The 17,525-nt window shown below is 61.0% G+C and overlaps 1 protein-coding gene across 1 annotated transcript in view; it reads right to left on the bottom strand.

The window, feature by feature from the left end:
• Lrp5 (LDL receptor related protein 5) overlaps positions 1-17,525 on the bottom strand; it is a 99,637-nt gene that overhangs the window by 60,302 nt on the left and 21,810 nt on the right. The window contains exons 2-4 of the mRNA XM_076847707.2: positions 7,453-7,849; positions 1,601-1,798; positions 134-330 (exon numbers count right to left, since the gene is read on the bottom strand). Coding sequence (XP_076703822.2) covers positions 134-330; positions 1,601-1,798; positions 7,453-7,849 — 792 coding nt within the window. The remainder of the gene's footprint in view (positions 1-133; positions 331-1,600; positions 1,799-7,452; positions 7,850-17,525) is intronic.

Below are 17,525 nucleotides of genomic sequence, written 5' to 3'. Positions count from 1 at the left end.
TCCACGCACACCCCCTCCAGCCCAGCAACTGCCCTTGGGAGACGCTGCCCCCGCCCCCAGCGTGGCTTCTGCAGGGGAAGAGGCTCTGACGGACTCCACCTGGCCACCCCACCCGGGCCCCCCAGGCACTCACAGGAAGGCTGCCGCTCCTGGCTGAGCACCTGGATGTCCATGGGGGAGTAGAGGGCGCTGAGGATCTCCTTCCTCTTCTCCCCGGTCCTCTTGTTACAGGCGTGGATGGAGCGGGTCTGCCAGTCCGTCCAGTACAGAGTGTCCCCAGAGAGCGTCAGGGCAAAGGGGTGCGTCAGGCTGCCCTCCACCACCTTCTGCCTGCAGAGGGGAGGCAGAGGGTGAAGGCAGCAGCCAGGAGAAGCCCCGCCGAGAGGCGAGGCAAGCGAGGCCAGGGGAGGCCGACGAGGCCTGGCAGCCCAGTGCAGAGGCAGCAGAGGCACCACCGGCTCATCCCCGAGAGCCCGCGGCCGACGGTCCCAGGGGAAACTGAACTTGGCCTCAGCACGAGAAGAAGGTCTCCTTCTCCACGTGCTTAGAAGGCCCAGCAAAGAGGCCACAGGTAATGACCCTTGACCCGGGCACCCCCAGCCGGCAGCGGTTCTAAGTGCAGGACCTCTGGCTCCCAAGAACCATGGTCCCCCTGCGTAGCTGACCTGTGCTCTCGGGGTGAGGGGACAATGTGTCAAAACAGCCAAGACGCAGGCTGCAGGAGACTCAGGAGGCACGGAGGCCTCCGGTCCCCAAAGTGAGCCTGAAATGGGGCCTTGCAGGTCAGTCACGCCTTTAGATGACAGAAGCCCTGGCTGACCTCTGACCTGAGCCAGAACTGCCTGGCGAAGCTGCTCCTGACCGCCAACCCCTCCCTGCAAAGACACCCACGTGCTGGTTTAGGCTGCGAACTTCAGGGCCTGTGGTTACACAGCAACAGACACTTAGCGCGGGAGGCCGGCGTGGAGGGATGTCCACAAGTCTGTGCAAGTGGGCACCCGCCTGGGTGTGCAGAGATCCAGCTGGAGACCTCCCAGGAAGGGTCACCTCCGACCTTGGATCCACTCCTGCCAGGCCAGTGCACACAGGAGGATCCCCCAGACCTGGCGCAGAGTAGGCAGGCGGTGTCTGGCCGAGAGTAAACTGCCTTCGCCTGCACATGAGGACACTATCTAAAGAGTAATGAAGAGGCGGGCTGCTAAAGCTGAGTAACCCAGAAAGCCCTAAAAGCAATTACCCAATGCATTTGGGTAACTGACCCATTTTACTGAGCATCTACTATGTGCAAAGCCCTCTGGCAAGACTGGGGTTTACAGTGATACTCAGACAGGCCTGCTGCTGCCCTCAGGATGCCTATGGCAGGGCGGGGTGGTATGCCCGTGGTCAGGGGAGCCCTTCCCAGCCCTGTCAGGCCACAAGTCCTTACTGCAATTCTGAAATTCAAAACATTCTGAAAATTGAAAGCTTCTGTCACTCATCTGGCAACAAAACATGTTCTGAATTCCTCAGGCCCTGAGCTAAGAAGGCTCACCTTTGAACACCCTGGGGGCAGCAGGGTGCTGCGTGGGGTGGGGAGGGCCCCTGGCTGGCGGTCACTCACCGGAAGGAACCGTCCAGGTTGGCGCGGTGGATGAAGCTGAGCTTGGCATCAGCCCAGTACAGCTTCTGCTCCTCCAGGTCGATGGTCAGCCCGTTGGGCCAGTAAATATCTGAATCCACAATGATCTTCCGGGTGCTGCCGTCCATTCCCGCGCGCTCGATCCGGGGTGTCTCCCCCCAGTCTGTCCAGTACATGTACCTATTGGGGAGGGGGACGAGAGGAGAGCTCACAGAGCCGTGTACGGGTCTTACCTCTGACAAGCACCCGGACAGCTCTCCCATCGGGGTGACCAAGGACAGGGTTCAGAGGGCAGCGCTCAGCCGGGGATTCTGTCAGCCACATGCTGCTTAAGACACAACGGCTTAAGAGCTTAAAATGGTCCCCAAGAACAGTGAGAAGCGTGTCGTGACTCAGGCCGACTCACCCCGTCCCAGAGGCCCGGGGACCCACACAGACCAAGACGATGACATCACCCCGCGACCCTCCGTGCAGCCCTGACCGTGCATCTCCAACCTGCTCAGCGTGCAGGTCCTGAGCTACTTAGAGAGCTCCGTGTTCTGTGTCAGGGCAAACCCGGGGTTCCTGCTCCTGAAGCTCCGAGAATACACCTCTGAGAGGTGGGTCAGAGCGCGCAGGGTGGAACCGGTCAGCGCTCACACAGGAGGAGGCCCCGGGAGCCGAGATGCCCGTAAGCGAAAGAGCCGAGCGGAGAAGGCCTCACGGCACAGGGTCACACCTGCGTGACCCTGGGAAAGGCGAGATACACCTGGATCACACCATGGGGGTGACGGGGGGGGGGGGACAGATAGGTGGCCAGCCAGTGATTTGGGGCAGTGACGCTCTCCTGCAGGCAGGACACTACACACTGTCCAAACCCACAGACCAGCACCATGGATCTCACCCCCAAAGTCAGCCTCGGACCTCAGGCGAGGATGGAGACCACTTGGGTTCACAGGTGGTAACATGCTGCTCTGCGGCGAGCCCATGGGGAGGTGGCTGGGGGCAGAAGCCGATGGGGAGGTGGCTGGGGGTGGAAGCCCACTGGGAGGTGGCTGGGGGGCGTGCGAAGCACCCCACATGCTGCTCAATTTCCTATGCACCCGAAACTGCTCTGAAAATAGTCTATTAAGAAGAGCAAAGCCCGCGTGTGCGTACAGGACGGCAGCGCGGCCTGGGCGTCTGGGGTGGGCGCTGTTGGTCACCTTCTCCAGGTCCAGCAAGAGGCAGGAACACACGTCCCAGGGACACACAGTGACACCAGCGCCAGGGAGCACAGGGCCACCCTGCTGACACCGGAGACTGCTGGCCCAGGCTGGGCACAGGTGCCAGGTGTGGCCCCTCAGGGGACCCAGAGGGAGTTGCACCAGCCCAGAGGACACGGGGCTCCTGTCCCAAGAAGCTGAGGCCAAGCCGCTAGAGAAGGGCACAGCCCCAGGTCAGCCTTCAAGGAGCCGGCCTCCCTCTCCTGTCCCTGCAAGCAGAGCACAGTGACACTGCTCCACGGCCCCATTCTGGGGCCCATGACCTCTCTTCTCCTCCCGCCCACCCGCCCAGTCCCTGACAAGCTGTCCCCCACCTTGGCCTCGTCTCTGCAGAAGTAAAACTTTGTTAGTTTCAGCAAACTGTGAGGGGCCAACGTGGTGGCCGGGACAACAGGGAAGCCAGTTCAGCCAGGTTCCTTGGGGATCTCCATCAGCAGGAGAGGGAAGGTGGTTAGATGCACAGCAGCTGTCCCCACTGCCACTGTGCATCTCTGAAGCCACTGCCACCCCTACGGAATGCCCCCTGCCTCTCAGCAGCGGTCAGTTCTGATCCAGGACCACAGGCCTCCCGAGGGGCTGTGACAGGATCCGTGGGAACAAGGGTGTCGGGGCTTCATGGAAAATGCACCCCTCCTTGCACAGAGGCCAGGAGGCGGGGGCAGCCCTCCCACGGATGCAGCTACTGAGAACTGGACCTGCACAGGGAAGGCCGGACGGGCACCCCACTCCAGACGAGGACGCCGAGCTCCGCGGGCCAACAGCACCCGTCCTGCGTGCTCAGAGGGGCAGCTCCAGGAGCACAGCATGGCCATCTGACTACAGCCTGAGCCAGGCCACGGATGACTCACCCCGTGCCCAGCGGGGCCAGCGTGCGGGTGAGCGCTTCCCGGCAGCCTGAGGCCTGAAGGTACTGGTGCCCAGCTGGAGGGTCGGGGACAGACACCCTCCCTTCCCTGAGTCCACCCCCAGCAGTCTGGAAAGAGCCCAGGGTCCCCCAGCCACTGGGAAGTCAGTGAGAGACCCCACCTGGCGTGGCACACGGGTTGCCCCAGAAGTGGCCCTCTGGCCACCCAAACCAGCCGGAAGCTGCCAAGGCTCAGGGACTCCGCGGAGGGACTCACGTTCCTTCCCGGGTTTCACCACAGAGGGGGCTGCTCTCCTGAAATGGGGAATCTGCGAGCCGGACGGTCACCAGACCCGCTTGGCACCGACACGCCCACGCAGTCTCCGATGCTGGCACAGGCCGCCAGACCCCAGAGAGGGCACTCCACTCCCCAGGAGGCCACAGCGGGGCCCGTGCTTTAAAGAGGGGGGGTTTCACCAGGCATTAGCTGGACGCCCTGCAGCCGCTGCAGCCCAGATGCCCCGAGCTGCGTCTCAGGCCTCCCGGCCGGGGGCCCTCAACTGTGTGCGTGCCGAGGTGCACTTCTCCCCTGTCGATTCTAGGGCAGGAGTCCCCTCACCTGAGGAAGGACCCACAGGAGGGCATGAGGGGACAGCAGGAGCTCTGACAGCACTGGAAGGAAGCCATGCTGCTCCCTGTGCATGGGGCACCGAGAGAGGACAACCCCTGCACCAACCCCACCTCGGGGCAGGGTCCTGCCCACTGCTGGACTCCCCAGGCTTCTGTGGGCTGGCTGGAGTCCTCTGTCCTGGTGACTAAGGGTACAGAGGCGGCTCCTGAAAACTCCATCAGGTTCCCACATGAATTGGGGGCCACAGTCCCACGTCCGCCCCTCCCTCTGATGACTAGGAGACAGCGCCCCTGCCCCTGGCTGCCACTCTGGTTGCCCAGACGTGTGACAGGACCCAGGTCAACCTTGCCTGGGGCAGGGACGGAACGGGACAGCTGCAGGGAGGATCCTGGGGAGGGCTTCAAACTCAAAGGCCAGGACACAAATGGACCATTCAAAACTTTAAAAAGGAAAGTCAGTCACAGGGACCGTCTGGACCTCAGAGATGGCTCAGGCAAAGCCAGCCCAGATGTGAGACGTGAACTCCCAACCAAGCACCCAGCACTCCCATCTGAGCACCTAGCACCAAGCACTGTTAGGGTCTGTAAACAAGTCAGGATGGCGCCTGGCATTTTGCCAGAGGGAGTGGTTTGTGAAGTAACGCCAGTGAGCATTAAGTGTGGAGATTCCTGATTGGTTGACTGCTGTATCTAGTTTATGTTAATTAAGATAAGCTGTGTGGAATATATATATACCCCTCCTGTCCTACAATAAACGGCTCCCACTCCTGCTGTATCAATCTACACAAGTTGCTCGTCACCCCCCGGCTATTTTGCTGCAGCCGGACTGCGTCAAAGCACCTTTAACCTAGTACCAAGATCCTTCCCACCAAGCGCCTCCCGATGCAGTAGCACACATCTCCCAACCCCCATGGCCAAGAGCCACAGAGAAGCACGAAGAGAAAGCTGCACAGACGCAGAGGCCACGAGCTACGTTTATTGTAATAGCAGCAAAACCTTCTGAGTTTCGCGTCCGTCCTCTGCATTTTCCACGTGACACATGACATGGTCACCCTCTGTACAGCTGGAGACACCAAGGCATGGAGCAGAATCACATCAACCTCGCCTCCCGCAGGAGGTGCCAGCAGACCCAGCTTCTGGACATCCCCATGACCCCTGCCGGCTCCTTGCCCCACGCCCCCCAGCGCCTGAGCCTGCTCAGCCAGCCGGGGGAGCCCCTGCTCGGGCTGGGCCCCTCTACAGGCCCATCTCCCTCTGCCCAGTGCTCCTCCTCGGACGGTCACCTGGTTCCCAGCTCCGCTGCTGCAGAGCCTGGCTCGCAGACGGCCAGAGGCCTTCCCAGCTCCAGGCTTCACCCCCACCACAGCCCCGTCCTCGAGCCCTCTCTGCTCTCCTGGTGACACGTGTCCCTCAGACATGCCACCCGTTACCATCTTCCCCCGAGGGCCGCGAGAGCAAAGTCAGCTGCACCATGGCACCTGTGCCTAAGTGCTCCCAGAGCTGGGCCCCAGCAGGGGACAGAGCTGAGCACCCAGCACGGGAGGGCCAGAGACAGATGCAGTCCAGGCTGAGCAGACCCTGCGCCACCCTGGGCTGGGGCCCTCCAGTTGGCTGCCACCCTCAGCCTCTCACCAGGAGGCCACCACATCAGCCGCACCTCGGGAAGGTGGTCGAGCACCAAGAGTCCTGGGCCCCACTGCAGGACCCTTCCCCGAGCAGCACAGAGACCCCTGGCAGGGGGTGGCCAGCTGCCTTGGGGAGCCCCAGGTGCAGGGCTCCAGGCTGCTCTGAAAACCCCCAGCCCTGGAGTGTGAACACACACCCGCACACACCCACACCACGGCACTCACGTCACACTTGGACACACCCTCACATGCTCACCTGCAACCCGCTCCCACAGCCACTCGCTCACGTTCGCTCACACGCGTGTTCTCATGCACACAGGTGCCCACCCACACTCATGCACACTCATGCTCAGGGGCTCCCGCCCTCCCACCCGCCACCAGCTCCTCACACACCTGTCAATGTCAGAGTCACTCAGACGCCAGACCAGGGCACCTCCCAGCAGCACCAGCAGGTCACCGGCTGCCCACACCCCGCTCCGGCTGCTCCTCAACCCCCAGGCAGAGCCGGGCAGGGACCTCCGCACCTCCCAGCCCTCCGCCCAAAGGCCCCTGGTAGGGGCAGCGGCATGCTCGTCCAGACCAGTCTCCCGCTGCCCGGCTTCTGCGCAGGTGCGGACAGCACACTAGAGTCACCCCGGGGCAGGGCGGTCATAGCAAGCTAAGGCGCCAGGACTGAAGCCAGGGGTCTGCAGAGCTCAGACAGCACCCCTGAGCTGGGGACAGCCCCCAACGGCGCCTGTGCCTGGACAGATCACAGCCACCTCTGGGAGGTCTCACAGGGAGCCCCACGGGAGCTCCAAGCAGCCACCTGAGCTGGTAGGACCCAGGCTGAGCCTCTCACAGGTCTGGTGACCGCCAACTCCACAGCCAGAGGCGAAAGACACAGGCGGGAAAGCTCAGCCTCTGCTCGGGACATCTGGCCGTCCTGTGGCTGAACCAACACTGCCCGGGCCACGCACACCCCAGTGCCACTTCCCAGGGAGGAGAGGCGAGGGAAGGCTGCGGGGACGGAGGAAACTGTTCCCAAAGAGCTACCCGCCACCCAGGCCTACAGCCCTGCGGAGGTCTTAGCCTGGCCACCGCCTGGACCACAGCTGCCCAACCTTCCAGGGCCAAGGGGAGCTCACACAGACCAGCACGCCGCACGGAGCCCGCAGGCTCTGCTTCCTGGTGTGACTAGAACCTTCCACTGGTTTCTGCCCAGGGGGCCATGAGACAGCACAAGGGTCCCAGCGTCCCCGGCCGCCCAGCCCGGCCCAGCCACGGGGCTACTCAGCATCCAAACCCACAGCGACAGCACAGGTTGCCGCACAAATGTGGGCCCTGGAGTGGGACACACACCCACCCCCCACCCCCCCACCCCCCCACCCCCCCCACCACCCCACCCCCGCCGCTGTGAATTCTGAAAGCTGAGCTCATGGCTCACACAGGAGCCAATCCCAGCGGGAGACCAGCCCCTCCCCAGAACCTGGAGGGCAGCAGCAGGTTTACCCGTGAGCAGGGTCCAGGGCGATGGCCCGAGGCTGGTCAAGGTCCTGCCAGAAGAGCACCTTCCGGGACGTCCCGTTGAGGTTGGCCACCTCGATGCGGTTGGTCTCCGAGTCCGTCCAGTACAGCTTCTTACCGACCCAGTCGCAGGCCAGGCCATCGGGCGAGACCAGGCCGGAGATGACCACGTTCTGCGTGGCTGTGCCTGTGTGGTTGAGGTACGTCTGCTTGATGGCCTCCTCGCTCACGTCAGTCCAGTACACAGCCCCCTTGGAGAACTGGAAGTCCACGGCGGCTGCGTCCTCCAGGCCGCTGACCACGATGGTGGACTCCAGCTTGACTCCGCCGGCATCCACCAGCCGCACGTCCCGGCGGTTGGCAAAGAGCAGGAGCGGCGAGGCTGTGGGACAGAAGCAGAGGGTGAGGGCCGCTGCCCACCTGCTCGGTGCACGGCCCCAGGATGGGGGACTGCACTGCCCAATCCTGGCACCACCCGCCTGGACCCACGACCTCGGCCTGTTCCTCGCCCCCTAAAAAGCCATCCTAGGCCCCCGCAGAAAACGCTCCCTCTCCTCGTGATGGACAGATGGGGACCCGGCCGGCCCCCTTCCGCTCTCGCTCCAGGAGGGCCCTTTGAAAAGGAGCTCACGACAGACTGCACTCCAGCCCTGGGAACACCTGGGCCATCAGGGAGGCTTCCCAGGTCAGGGCCCAGGAGATGAGCCCGGGGAGCAGCGGTCAGCACTCGGCTCCCGGGCACCAGCTCAGATCCAGGCCCTCCTGCTCCCAGATAACCCCTCTGAGGCCGGGAGCACCCTCCAGCAAGGGCCCCCCAGCCCCCACCATCCTCAGGTACCAGGGCTACAGTTCCCGGTGGCAGGAGGCAACAGGGTGAAAATCCAACAGCAGGAGAAACAGCCAACCAAGCCGAAGAGTCGGAGTAACGAAAATTCAGAATTTGGGGGGTCAAAAGACATTGTTATGGTTTGGGTATGAGGTGTCCCCCGAAAAGCTCCTGGGTTAGATAATGAGGGATGTTCAGAGGTGAGATGACTGGGTGATGACGAGCCGGGTGACGAGCCACAGCCGCAAGATGGGTTAACCCATTTATCGGGTGGATAATCTGAAAGGACTAGGTGGTAAGTGTCGGCAGGTAGGGTGTGGCGAGGGGACGCTACTCTAGTCCCTGGCCCCTTCCCCCTCCCTCCACCACACCTTCCGCCATGCCGTTCTGCCTCACCCTGGGCCCAGAGCCATGGAGTTGGCCCACCACAGGCTGAACCCTGACACGGGAGCCAAAATAGATGCTTCCTGCTCTACACTGTTCTTGTCGGTTACTGTGGTCACGGCGACACAAAGCTCACTAACAGACACCGCCACAGAACATCAGAAAACTCTGCAAACTGGTCAACCTCTGACAAGGGCTTACTATCTGGAATATACAAAGAACTTCTAAAAATCAACAACAAAAAAACAGACAAAATACTCAATCCGGAAATGGGCGACGGACTTGAGCAGACACACCCCTGAGTAAGTATAAAGTGGCTGATGAGCACATGAAAAGATGTCCCAGGTCTCTGATCATCAGAGGAATGTGAACCAAACTACAAGGAGATGCCACCTCACAACCCCGGGATGCCTGCTATGAAAAAAATTAATAAAAACTCAAAATTACCAGCATGGGCACTGACCTGGAGAAGTGAGAAACGTGCACTGGCCCGGTCACTGTGGGAAGAATATGTGGTTCCTCAACATTAAAAACAGAATCACCATCGACCCAGCAATTCCACTGTGGGAATCAATGTCCGTAAGTGTTGGAAGCAGGGTCTCAAAGAGATGTTTTCACACCTGTGTTCAGGCAGGTGGAAGCAAGCCAAGCATCCACTGATGGCTGGACAGACCAATAAAATGCCTCTGTCCACCCAGTGGAATATTACTCAACCACAAAAAGGGAGGAAGTCCCGAAACGTGCTGCTGTACAGATGAGCCCAGAGGACATTATAGTAAGCGAAACAAGCCAGTCACACAGGACAATCCTGTGTGGCTCCACTTATAGGGAAGTCCCTGGAGCCGTCAGACTCAAAGTAGGACGGGAGGTACCAGCAGTGGGGACAGGAGGCTAGGCAGTCGACGCTTAGCAGGGACAGAGTTTCCCTTGGGGAAGACGAAACGGAGTTCTGGGGGCAGGTGGCAGTGACAGCCTCGGCCCTGTGCCCTTAACCACGGTAAAGGTTTGCACATCTTCCACAGAGAAGACAGACAGGAAATCCAACAGTGAGACGGGACCCTGTCACCTGCATTCCGACCTCACAGAGATGGCCAGGCAGAGAACGTGGCCCCCCGCCCAGCAGACAGTAAGAAAACTGATCCAAGGCGGGCAGCTTCAGTCCACCCTGACCCCCACCCCCACCCCCGCAGGGACCACCTGCTGGGGAGTGGCCCCTCCCCCTGGACAGGGCACAGGGAGAGAGGAACCAGCCAGGCCAGGCCAAAGCCCTGGGGCAGCGAGGGCCTGGGGCAGCGAGGGTCTGGGGCTCAGGAGACCCCACCAGCCCTCCCCAGCATGGCACTCATACAGTGCCGCCCCTTTTCTGTGTGTGTACCCCACAATAAGAGCTTTCCCTGTTCCCTGCTGAGCCCTGTCCCCAAACCAGCTGCTCACAGAAAACCCAGTGTGCCCAGGGGCCCAGGGAGCAAGCCTCCAGGGTGAGTAGGGCAGATGGCACCCCTGTCCTGGGCTGCCCGCTGGCTGGGGCGTCTATAGCACCTGCCCCCAGCCTGGAGGCACCCCAACTTCAAGATGATGACAAGGAAAGGGTGGTGGGCCGTCCAGAAGGGTCCCGGTCCCTGTCCCCAAGCCCTGAGCACACTAGGAGACTGGGGGACACACCGTGGAGATGGAATCACGCCCAGGATCAGGGAGGGCAGGGCCGTGTGGCAGAGGGGTGCGGGGGACACCCACCCCAAGACTCCCAAGGCACACCCAGGCACCAGCAGGCCCAGAGCAGTTCCCATTCACCCTCCAGCCACCCAGAGCCGCCATCCCCGACAATGTCACAATGCCGGTCCTGGAGGAGGCCGACTTGTCCCACAGGTCTGCGATCTGCCTGGGCATGCGGGAATTCCAAGCTGTGGTTCACCTTCTGGGAGTCACAAAGCCTCCCGAGCAGCAGGTCCTCTCCCTGACAGACAGACAGACAGACAGACATATACAGGGCAGCCAGGCCCCCGTGAAGTCCCCCTGCCAGGCCGGCCCCAGCCCCCAGTGGGGAGAAGGACAGGACACGGAGTGTCTGCTCTAACTTGGCTGCCCTGGCAACAAGGGACGGGACTGTCCCTGGTGGGTGGGGGACACCAAGCAAGGGATGGGCTCCTCGGGAATGAGCGTCACAGGGTGTGTCCATCTCCGAGGACGGAGGACGCTATGCTCAAGGGGCTCCCCGTGGGCTCTGGACCAGGCAGGAGGGGGAGGGCCAACACCCCAAGACCCGGTGGACAGCCGGTCAGGAACCCAGGAAACTCCTCCCCAAAGCCAGTGGTCCCAGCGGAGACCTGGGGACCAGGCCACCCTGGGGAGGGAGGCCCTAGAAACCCCAGCTCTGCCCTGTTCTCCCTCCCCAAACTGGAAAGACCGCCCGTGCCGGGTCTGGGCAGCAGGCGTCTTCCAAGGTGGGGTGGGTGGTGCTGCCCTCCTGCGCCTCTTCCACCCTCAGCTGCCACAGGGAGGCTGCCAGGAGCAGGCCCCAGGGAGGGCGGGGCAGAGGCCGGGGCCTGGCCAGGGGTAGGCTCTCCCCAGGAGAAACCCCACCCACGGGATCCCTCCGTTTTAAGAGGAACCCACAACACGCTCCTGTCACCTGGGGAAGTGGCTTTGCTCGGGGGACCTGGCGGAGGCCCCAGGGCTCACAGCAAACCAGGGCCTCTGTGTGGGTGGCTCCCTGTCCGCACCCAGCGCCCGGCCTGCCCCTCCTCCACCCTCCACCGGTCTGGGGAGCCCCGGCTGCTATGGGCATGCTGCCACCCAGGGGCCTGGTGCCCTGGCACTGCTGAGGTGGAGTAGTCGACGGAAGCAGCAGAGACAGACAGAAGGCCCAGGAGAAGCAGAGACTACCCAGGAAAGGCAGCACCGGGCTGAGACAGGGGTCCCTGCCACTGAGCACAGGACCTGTAGCAAGAGCCCACCTCTGTGGTCCTGTATTCAGGGCTGGAAGCAGACCACACACCAGAAACATCTTAGTGACCTTGGATCGTGAGCTCTGCGCAGGAGGCCAACAGCTGGGTGAAAAGGAAGGGGGCAGAGCTGCGTCCCACACAGGAACCAGTGCCAAGGTCCTGGGGCAGAGCAAATGGGGGTGGGGGTCACGGTGGACACTGGCTCTTCAGGCTCCTTCCCTGCCAGCAGACTTGTCCACGTACCCAAGACTTCACAGCCTGCCATGAGTCGGGGTCACAGGTTCAAATCCCCCGAGCAACCAGACTGCAGCCTCCAGAAAGACACCTGCCCCAGGCCACACCACCATCTGGCCTCTGGTGCGAGTTCAGGGCAGTGACAGGAAGGAATCCAGGAAAATTCCAGAAGGAAGAGGAGGGAGGCAGCAGGGCCAGGAGAGGTGCACATGACTCTCAGGACCGCAGCAGACACCTGAGGCTGCACCTCGGAGCCTCGCGCCTGGGAAGGGCGCCAGGCTGGGAGCTGGACCCCCGGGGTCGGCCAGCACCACGCCCCTGGACCCGCATGAGACCACCAGGAAAACCAGGCGGTCCGGCTGTGGCTGCCCTGGAGCCGAACACTTCTGTGCAAGGCTGCGGGGACCTTAGGTTAAGGACCACAAAATGCCCAAGGCCCTCCCGGGAGGCACCTCAAGTCTCTCCCGTGGCGTTTTCCTGTGGAGAGCAGGAAGGTCCTAGCTGCAGCACTCACCGAGGGCCTGTCCACAACAGCAAGGAGACCAGCACCGGTCTCCAGCCCCAGGGGGCGGCCCCGAGGACGCGCTGCGCCTAGCTGACACCCGAGGCTAGGGACAGTCAGACGTGTCAACCCCACACACCCAGGAACCAGGGCCAAGTGCCAGGACTGCGGTCATGAGAGAGAGCCGGCTGGGGACAGGGCTGACAAAGTGACCTATCAGGAAGCCCCTGGAGTTCCCGTGAGTCACACTGTTTTGACGTTTCAACTCCAGCTCCGTTCACACTGAATGGAGTTATTGGTAGGACCCTCTACCACAAGGGCAGAGGACAGGTCAGCCCTTTGGAGTGGGAGCCCTGAACCAGGTCAGGGTGACCATGCCAAGCAGAGGCCAGGGTCAGCAGCCCGGCAGAGCTGGCCCCCCCACCTCGACAGCTTCGCTGTGAAACCGGGTTAATTGGCGCCGCCCACATTGGAGGCAGCGGGCCTCACCGGCCTCACCGAGAGGACTCAAGACAAAGGCTCGGCCGGGCAGCGACACACTGAAGGATAAGTCGCTGCCAGGCGGTTTAGTAACGGTCTCCATTAACCAAACTCCCCCAGCCCAGGACCACTGACTAACCTGCCGCCCACACTCTGGGACCTGGGTTCGAAGCCAGCCCTGGGCTCAGCTGTGAGCTCTGGGGCAAGACTTCCTCCTCCCTTCAGAGCCTCGGTTTAGTCATTTATAAAACAGAAAATGATGGCTATTACCAAAAGGCACCCCTGAAAAAGCACCACCAACACCGACTGTATGACCCGGCCGTGCAGGGGGACACCAAGAACTGCAAGCGGCCTCCCCAGCCAGGGCACGGGGGCAGAGCTCGCAGGGGCGCTCACGGCGCCCAGGAGGTTGAAGCAGCCCAGTGTCCCCCCTAGGAACGAGCAGACAGGCATGGCCTCGCCACACAGTGGGATGCCTCCCAGCCATGAGGAGCTCTGACCTGCGCGGCAGCGTGGATATCCCCTGAGGATGCTCGCGGACAGAAGCCAGGACACAGACCTCGCTGGACGAGTCCCTCACGGGGATGTCCAGAACAGAGAGACCACGACGCGGAAAGTAAATTAAGGGGGCCGGGGTGGGGCGGGGGGAGGAAGAACCACCTCATGGGTATGGGGCCTGCCTGGGGGGACAGTGGAAATGTTCTAGAACTAGACAGAGGCGTGGTGACGATATTGCTCAAGTCCTAAATGCTACTGATTTGTGCACTAAAATGGTCAGCGACACGTGACGCGAGTTCTTCCTGATGCACACAGGGCTTCAGAAAGGCGCCTCTGCACTGTGAGCAGACCAGCTCCCCTGGAGATGGGCTACGTCCAGCACATGTCCCCGCAGTTTAACCTGTGCGGTCCCCCTCGGTGGGCACCTGGGACACCCCACACTTCCCTGGGTGTTCTCAGCACCCTCCAACCAGGGGAGCAACAGCCAGCCTCCCCCTGGATGCACACGCACCTGCCGCCCCCCACAGAGCAGAGTCCCAGGAAGGCCGCGCCTGGCCCCGCCCACTGCGGGGGGGGGGGGGCGAGGTCAGTTTACAGGCCCTGCCCAGCAGCACTGGAGTCTGAAAACTCAAGTCCAGCAATCCCATCTGAACCGCTATAAGCGTATCCAATATTTATATATAGAATCCGAGGCAGACGTGGGGCTTCCAGCCGATCGCCCATTTCACACTGTTTACACGGACACTCCAAACAAGGGCCCATTCCAGGTAATCCGTGCTCTGATACAGGCCAAAATCAGCAGTACTCTCAGCGCAGGCCTTCTTTATATCCACCAAGCGTCACATCGGGCCCCGGTGGACCACTGGAAGGAGCTACGCATCTGTCAGGAATGATCTTTTATATGGTGCCAACCCTATGGGGAGAGACCATGAAATAAAGAAATCAGAGGTGCACGGGTGGTCGAGCGGGACCCACACTCAGCAAGGAGCAAAGGTGAGGGGAGTGACAGGGACAGGAGGTGCCTAGGGCTCCGAGGAAGAAGAGCTGGCTGTGGGTGGACCAGGCAGGCTTCCTGGAAGAGGGGAGGCTGCAGCCCCGGAGCAGGACCGTGACCTGGTGAATGACGAGCATGCCCGGGCGACACCCAGACGTAACTGCTCGAGCCAGTTAATGAGCTCCCTACCACAGCACGCCCAGCCTCCCGACGCCCTCCTCCTCTGCCTCCCTCCAGCTTGGGACTCTTGCTCTGGGCCCTGGCAGCACCCTCAGCACACCTCCCTGTGCCCATGTCCTGGGGCCACAACTCCACCAGCGCCAGGCTGCTGGGTCCACCTGGGTACACTCTGGACTCCAGCTGCGTTCCTTGGTCTGTGTCAGGCACCAGCAGCCCAGGAGGAAAGTGAGGCTCCCCCAGGCCCCCCTGGGAGGGCCAGTCCTCCTGCTCGCCCGGCCCAGCACCCCTCCAAGTTCAGAAGTTCCCAAGGTCCACAAAAATCAACGTTGGAACATTTTATGGAATTTCAGATCAAGGCTTTATCATATGAAAAAAAAATGTCTCAGCCAGGAGGGCAGAGGCTGCAGGGCCACTCACTGCTCTCGCTGGCGGCCGCAGAGGCCTGGTTTTCACGGTTTACAAAACGGCGGGTGAGGTGGTGGTGTGGCTGCCCAGCGGCGTGGAACCCTTCACTTAGGGGTGCAGCTCGGTGGGGAGCCCCTGCTTAGCATGCCTGGGGCCCCGGGTCACATTATTATGGAATGTCATGAGCTACTGAAAGGACAAGTCACACCGCGGTTATAGCCTCGCATGGGACTCTGTTAAGCGCCTGGCCATTAAGGCTCCAACGGCCACCCTTTACTCCTTCACATACGCCGTGTGCTCATCTACTCCTCTTTTGTTAAACTGGTCAGAAGCCAAAGTGTCATCTATTTTGGTCCAGACCTTCCAAGAGTGGAATGGCAAGAGTCCCTGTGAGTGGCCCCTGCATTCTGGTGGCAGTCCCTACAATTCCTCAAGGACAGCCTCACTTTCTGGCACAGAAAAATTTTGCAGGTTCGTCTTGTACCCGTCCCAGCCCCAGCCCTGCCCTCAGATCGCTGGTCCCTCGTGGTGGGGTCCAGCAGAGGTGCTCATGGCCACATGGGTCACTGCTCCTTAGCCTCCTGGCAGACCCAGGTGGCAGGGACACAGATCAGCTTCCTGACCCAAGTTACTGGCTGGAGAGTTGGACATCTGCCCCACATTCACCTTCAGGGACACAGCCAAGCGCGGAGTGGCCGCTGCACGGGCCCAAGGAGGCCGGAGGCGCAGGTACCCTCAGCCTCCAGTGGCAGCTCCCACACCGTCGTGGCGGGGGGGGTCCTGTTGCCACATTTCTCACACCTTTGAGCTTTGCTAGCCACCTCGCTGTTTAGAATGTCCCCTGAGCCAGTGCTGAAGCGCCCTCAGGGCCCCTGAGCGCCAGACGGAGGTTGCAATTGGCGGGTAAGTGCGGGAAGTGCTGGGTAAAAACATGACCGGAGGCTTGTGGGGACCCAGCGGAGCTGGCCCGGGAGTGCAGGGCCGGCCGTGGCAGGCTCTGGGCACACGTGTGCATCAAACCTGGGCATGCACGTGCGCGCTCACCTGCAGCCACTTCTCCATGGCTGTGCACGCGCATGTGGTAAACCCACACGTTCATGGCAGCATCTCCCATTTCAAACACGGCCCGGGATCTTTCCCGACTTTCCCTTTCTATATTTCTATGTTTGTGCCATCTTTAGACTGCCAGGCCTGGCCTGTTACTATCAACAGGTTACCTTCTGGCTGGGTCATTTACTTATGTGCACACATAACCGGCCCCCCCTGCAGCCCCGCCCCACCTCGCTTCCCAAGCACAATCCCAACTCCGGCCTCCACTCACGCGGCACCTCTTCCTTCCTACCCCCCCCCGTTTCAAAAGCCAGACACCAACACGTGTGCCCTAGGAGGGAAGGGGGGAGCACTGCCCAGGATCTGCAGATGGAGCTGGGGACGCTGACATCTCCCAGGTGTCACCTTCCCATCCAGAACTTGGATCCCAGCCCTCCTTGCTCCCCTGCTGTGGAGTTTCGGTATTTGTTTGCATACAGTTCTTACGTATTAGTTCTCGGACACAGTTCTGTGTCCTTGATTACATAATATTTTAAATACAAAGTGTTTAAAAAAAATGAAATAGCATGGCTAGGACAGGAAATCTTACAATCCCCATGAATTTCAGAATGAAACATGAAAATTCAAAGTCACCTAGATGCAGCGGGGACAATGTTCCATCTCCAAGCCAGAAAGTTCCATTCCCCTCGAAGCAGGAATATTTGAAACAATGGAGACTAAAGAGGTATCTGTGCAGTCCTCAAAGGCACAAGTGACACGATGTGTGGTCTCTCCAAATCCAGGTGTAAATGGTCTGCCAAGAATAAAGTTGGGGCTTCTTGAAGGGGCTGAAAGTATTCCCTGTTGTGCAACTAGCAACCTTCCCAGCAAAATCAGACCCCAGCTTCCCACAGAACTAACCTGATTAAGGTGGATGAAAGATAAAACACCCAGGCTCACGGTCGTCACACTGTCCTATGAAGCAGGGGGCCTTCCCCACCCGAATTTCTGCATCCGGCTCACAGGAGGTGCTCAGTGTCTGGGCCCCTCTCCCTCAAGCCCTGTTGTGACCCCCAAGACCACAGCCCCAGACACAGGGATGGCTTCACGCTTTCCCCTGGGCTCTTACCTAAACAAGAGACACTCAGCTGTGACATGATTCTGCAGTTGTCTAAATCTTATAAACGAGGGACTCGACACTTACAATAATAAAATCTTGGGTTTCCTTTAGCTAAGCAGACACCGGCCTTTTATGGAGAGTCAGCAAGCTCAAGTGGTGGGACCCTTGATAACATCTCCCAAGGCCCTGGAATGGCTCTCCCGCCCACCTGCACCTGGCCAGGTCTCCAGCCTACCCCACCTCTCCATCCATCACTCCATCTGCCTCTCTAAGCCCAGCACACCCCAAATTCTTTCCAGGCCCCCAGCTTGGCCTCAGCCCCTGCCCCACCCGAGGACCCCATGTCTTCAACAGACCCTGTCTGGCCATGTCAGTGCCCTCAGGCCCTGCCCCTTCTAGAAACACTCCCTGGTCTGCACACGGGGCTGACGGAGGCCTGGCTAAACTCTGCCTGGCCTCCA

Source organism: Callospermophilus lateralis, chromosome 2, assembly GCF_048772815.1.
Source record: "Callospermophilus lateralis isolate mCalLat2 chromosome 2, mCalLat2.hap1, whole genome shotgun sequence".
NCBI classification, from domain to species: Eukaryota; Metazoa; Chordata; class Mammalia; order Rodentia; family Sciuridae; genus Callospermophilus; species Callospermophilus lateralis.
Note: the sequence above shows the minus strand (reverse complement) of the source record. Positions and strands in the feature narration are given on the sequence as shown.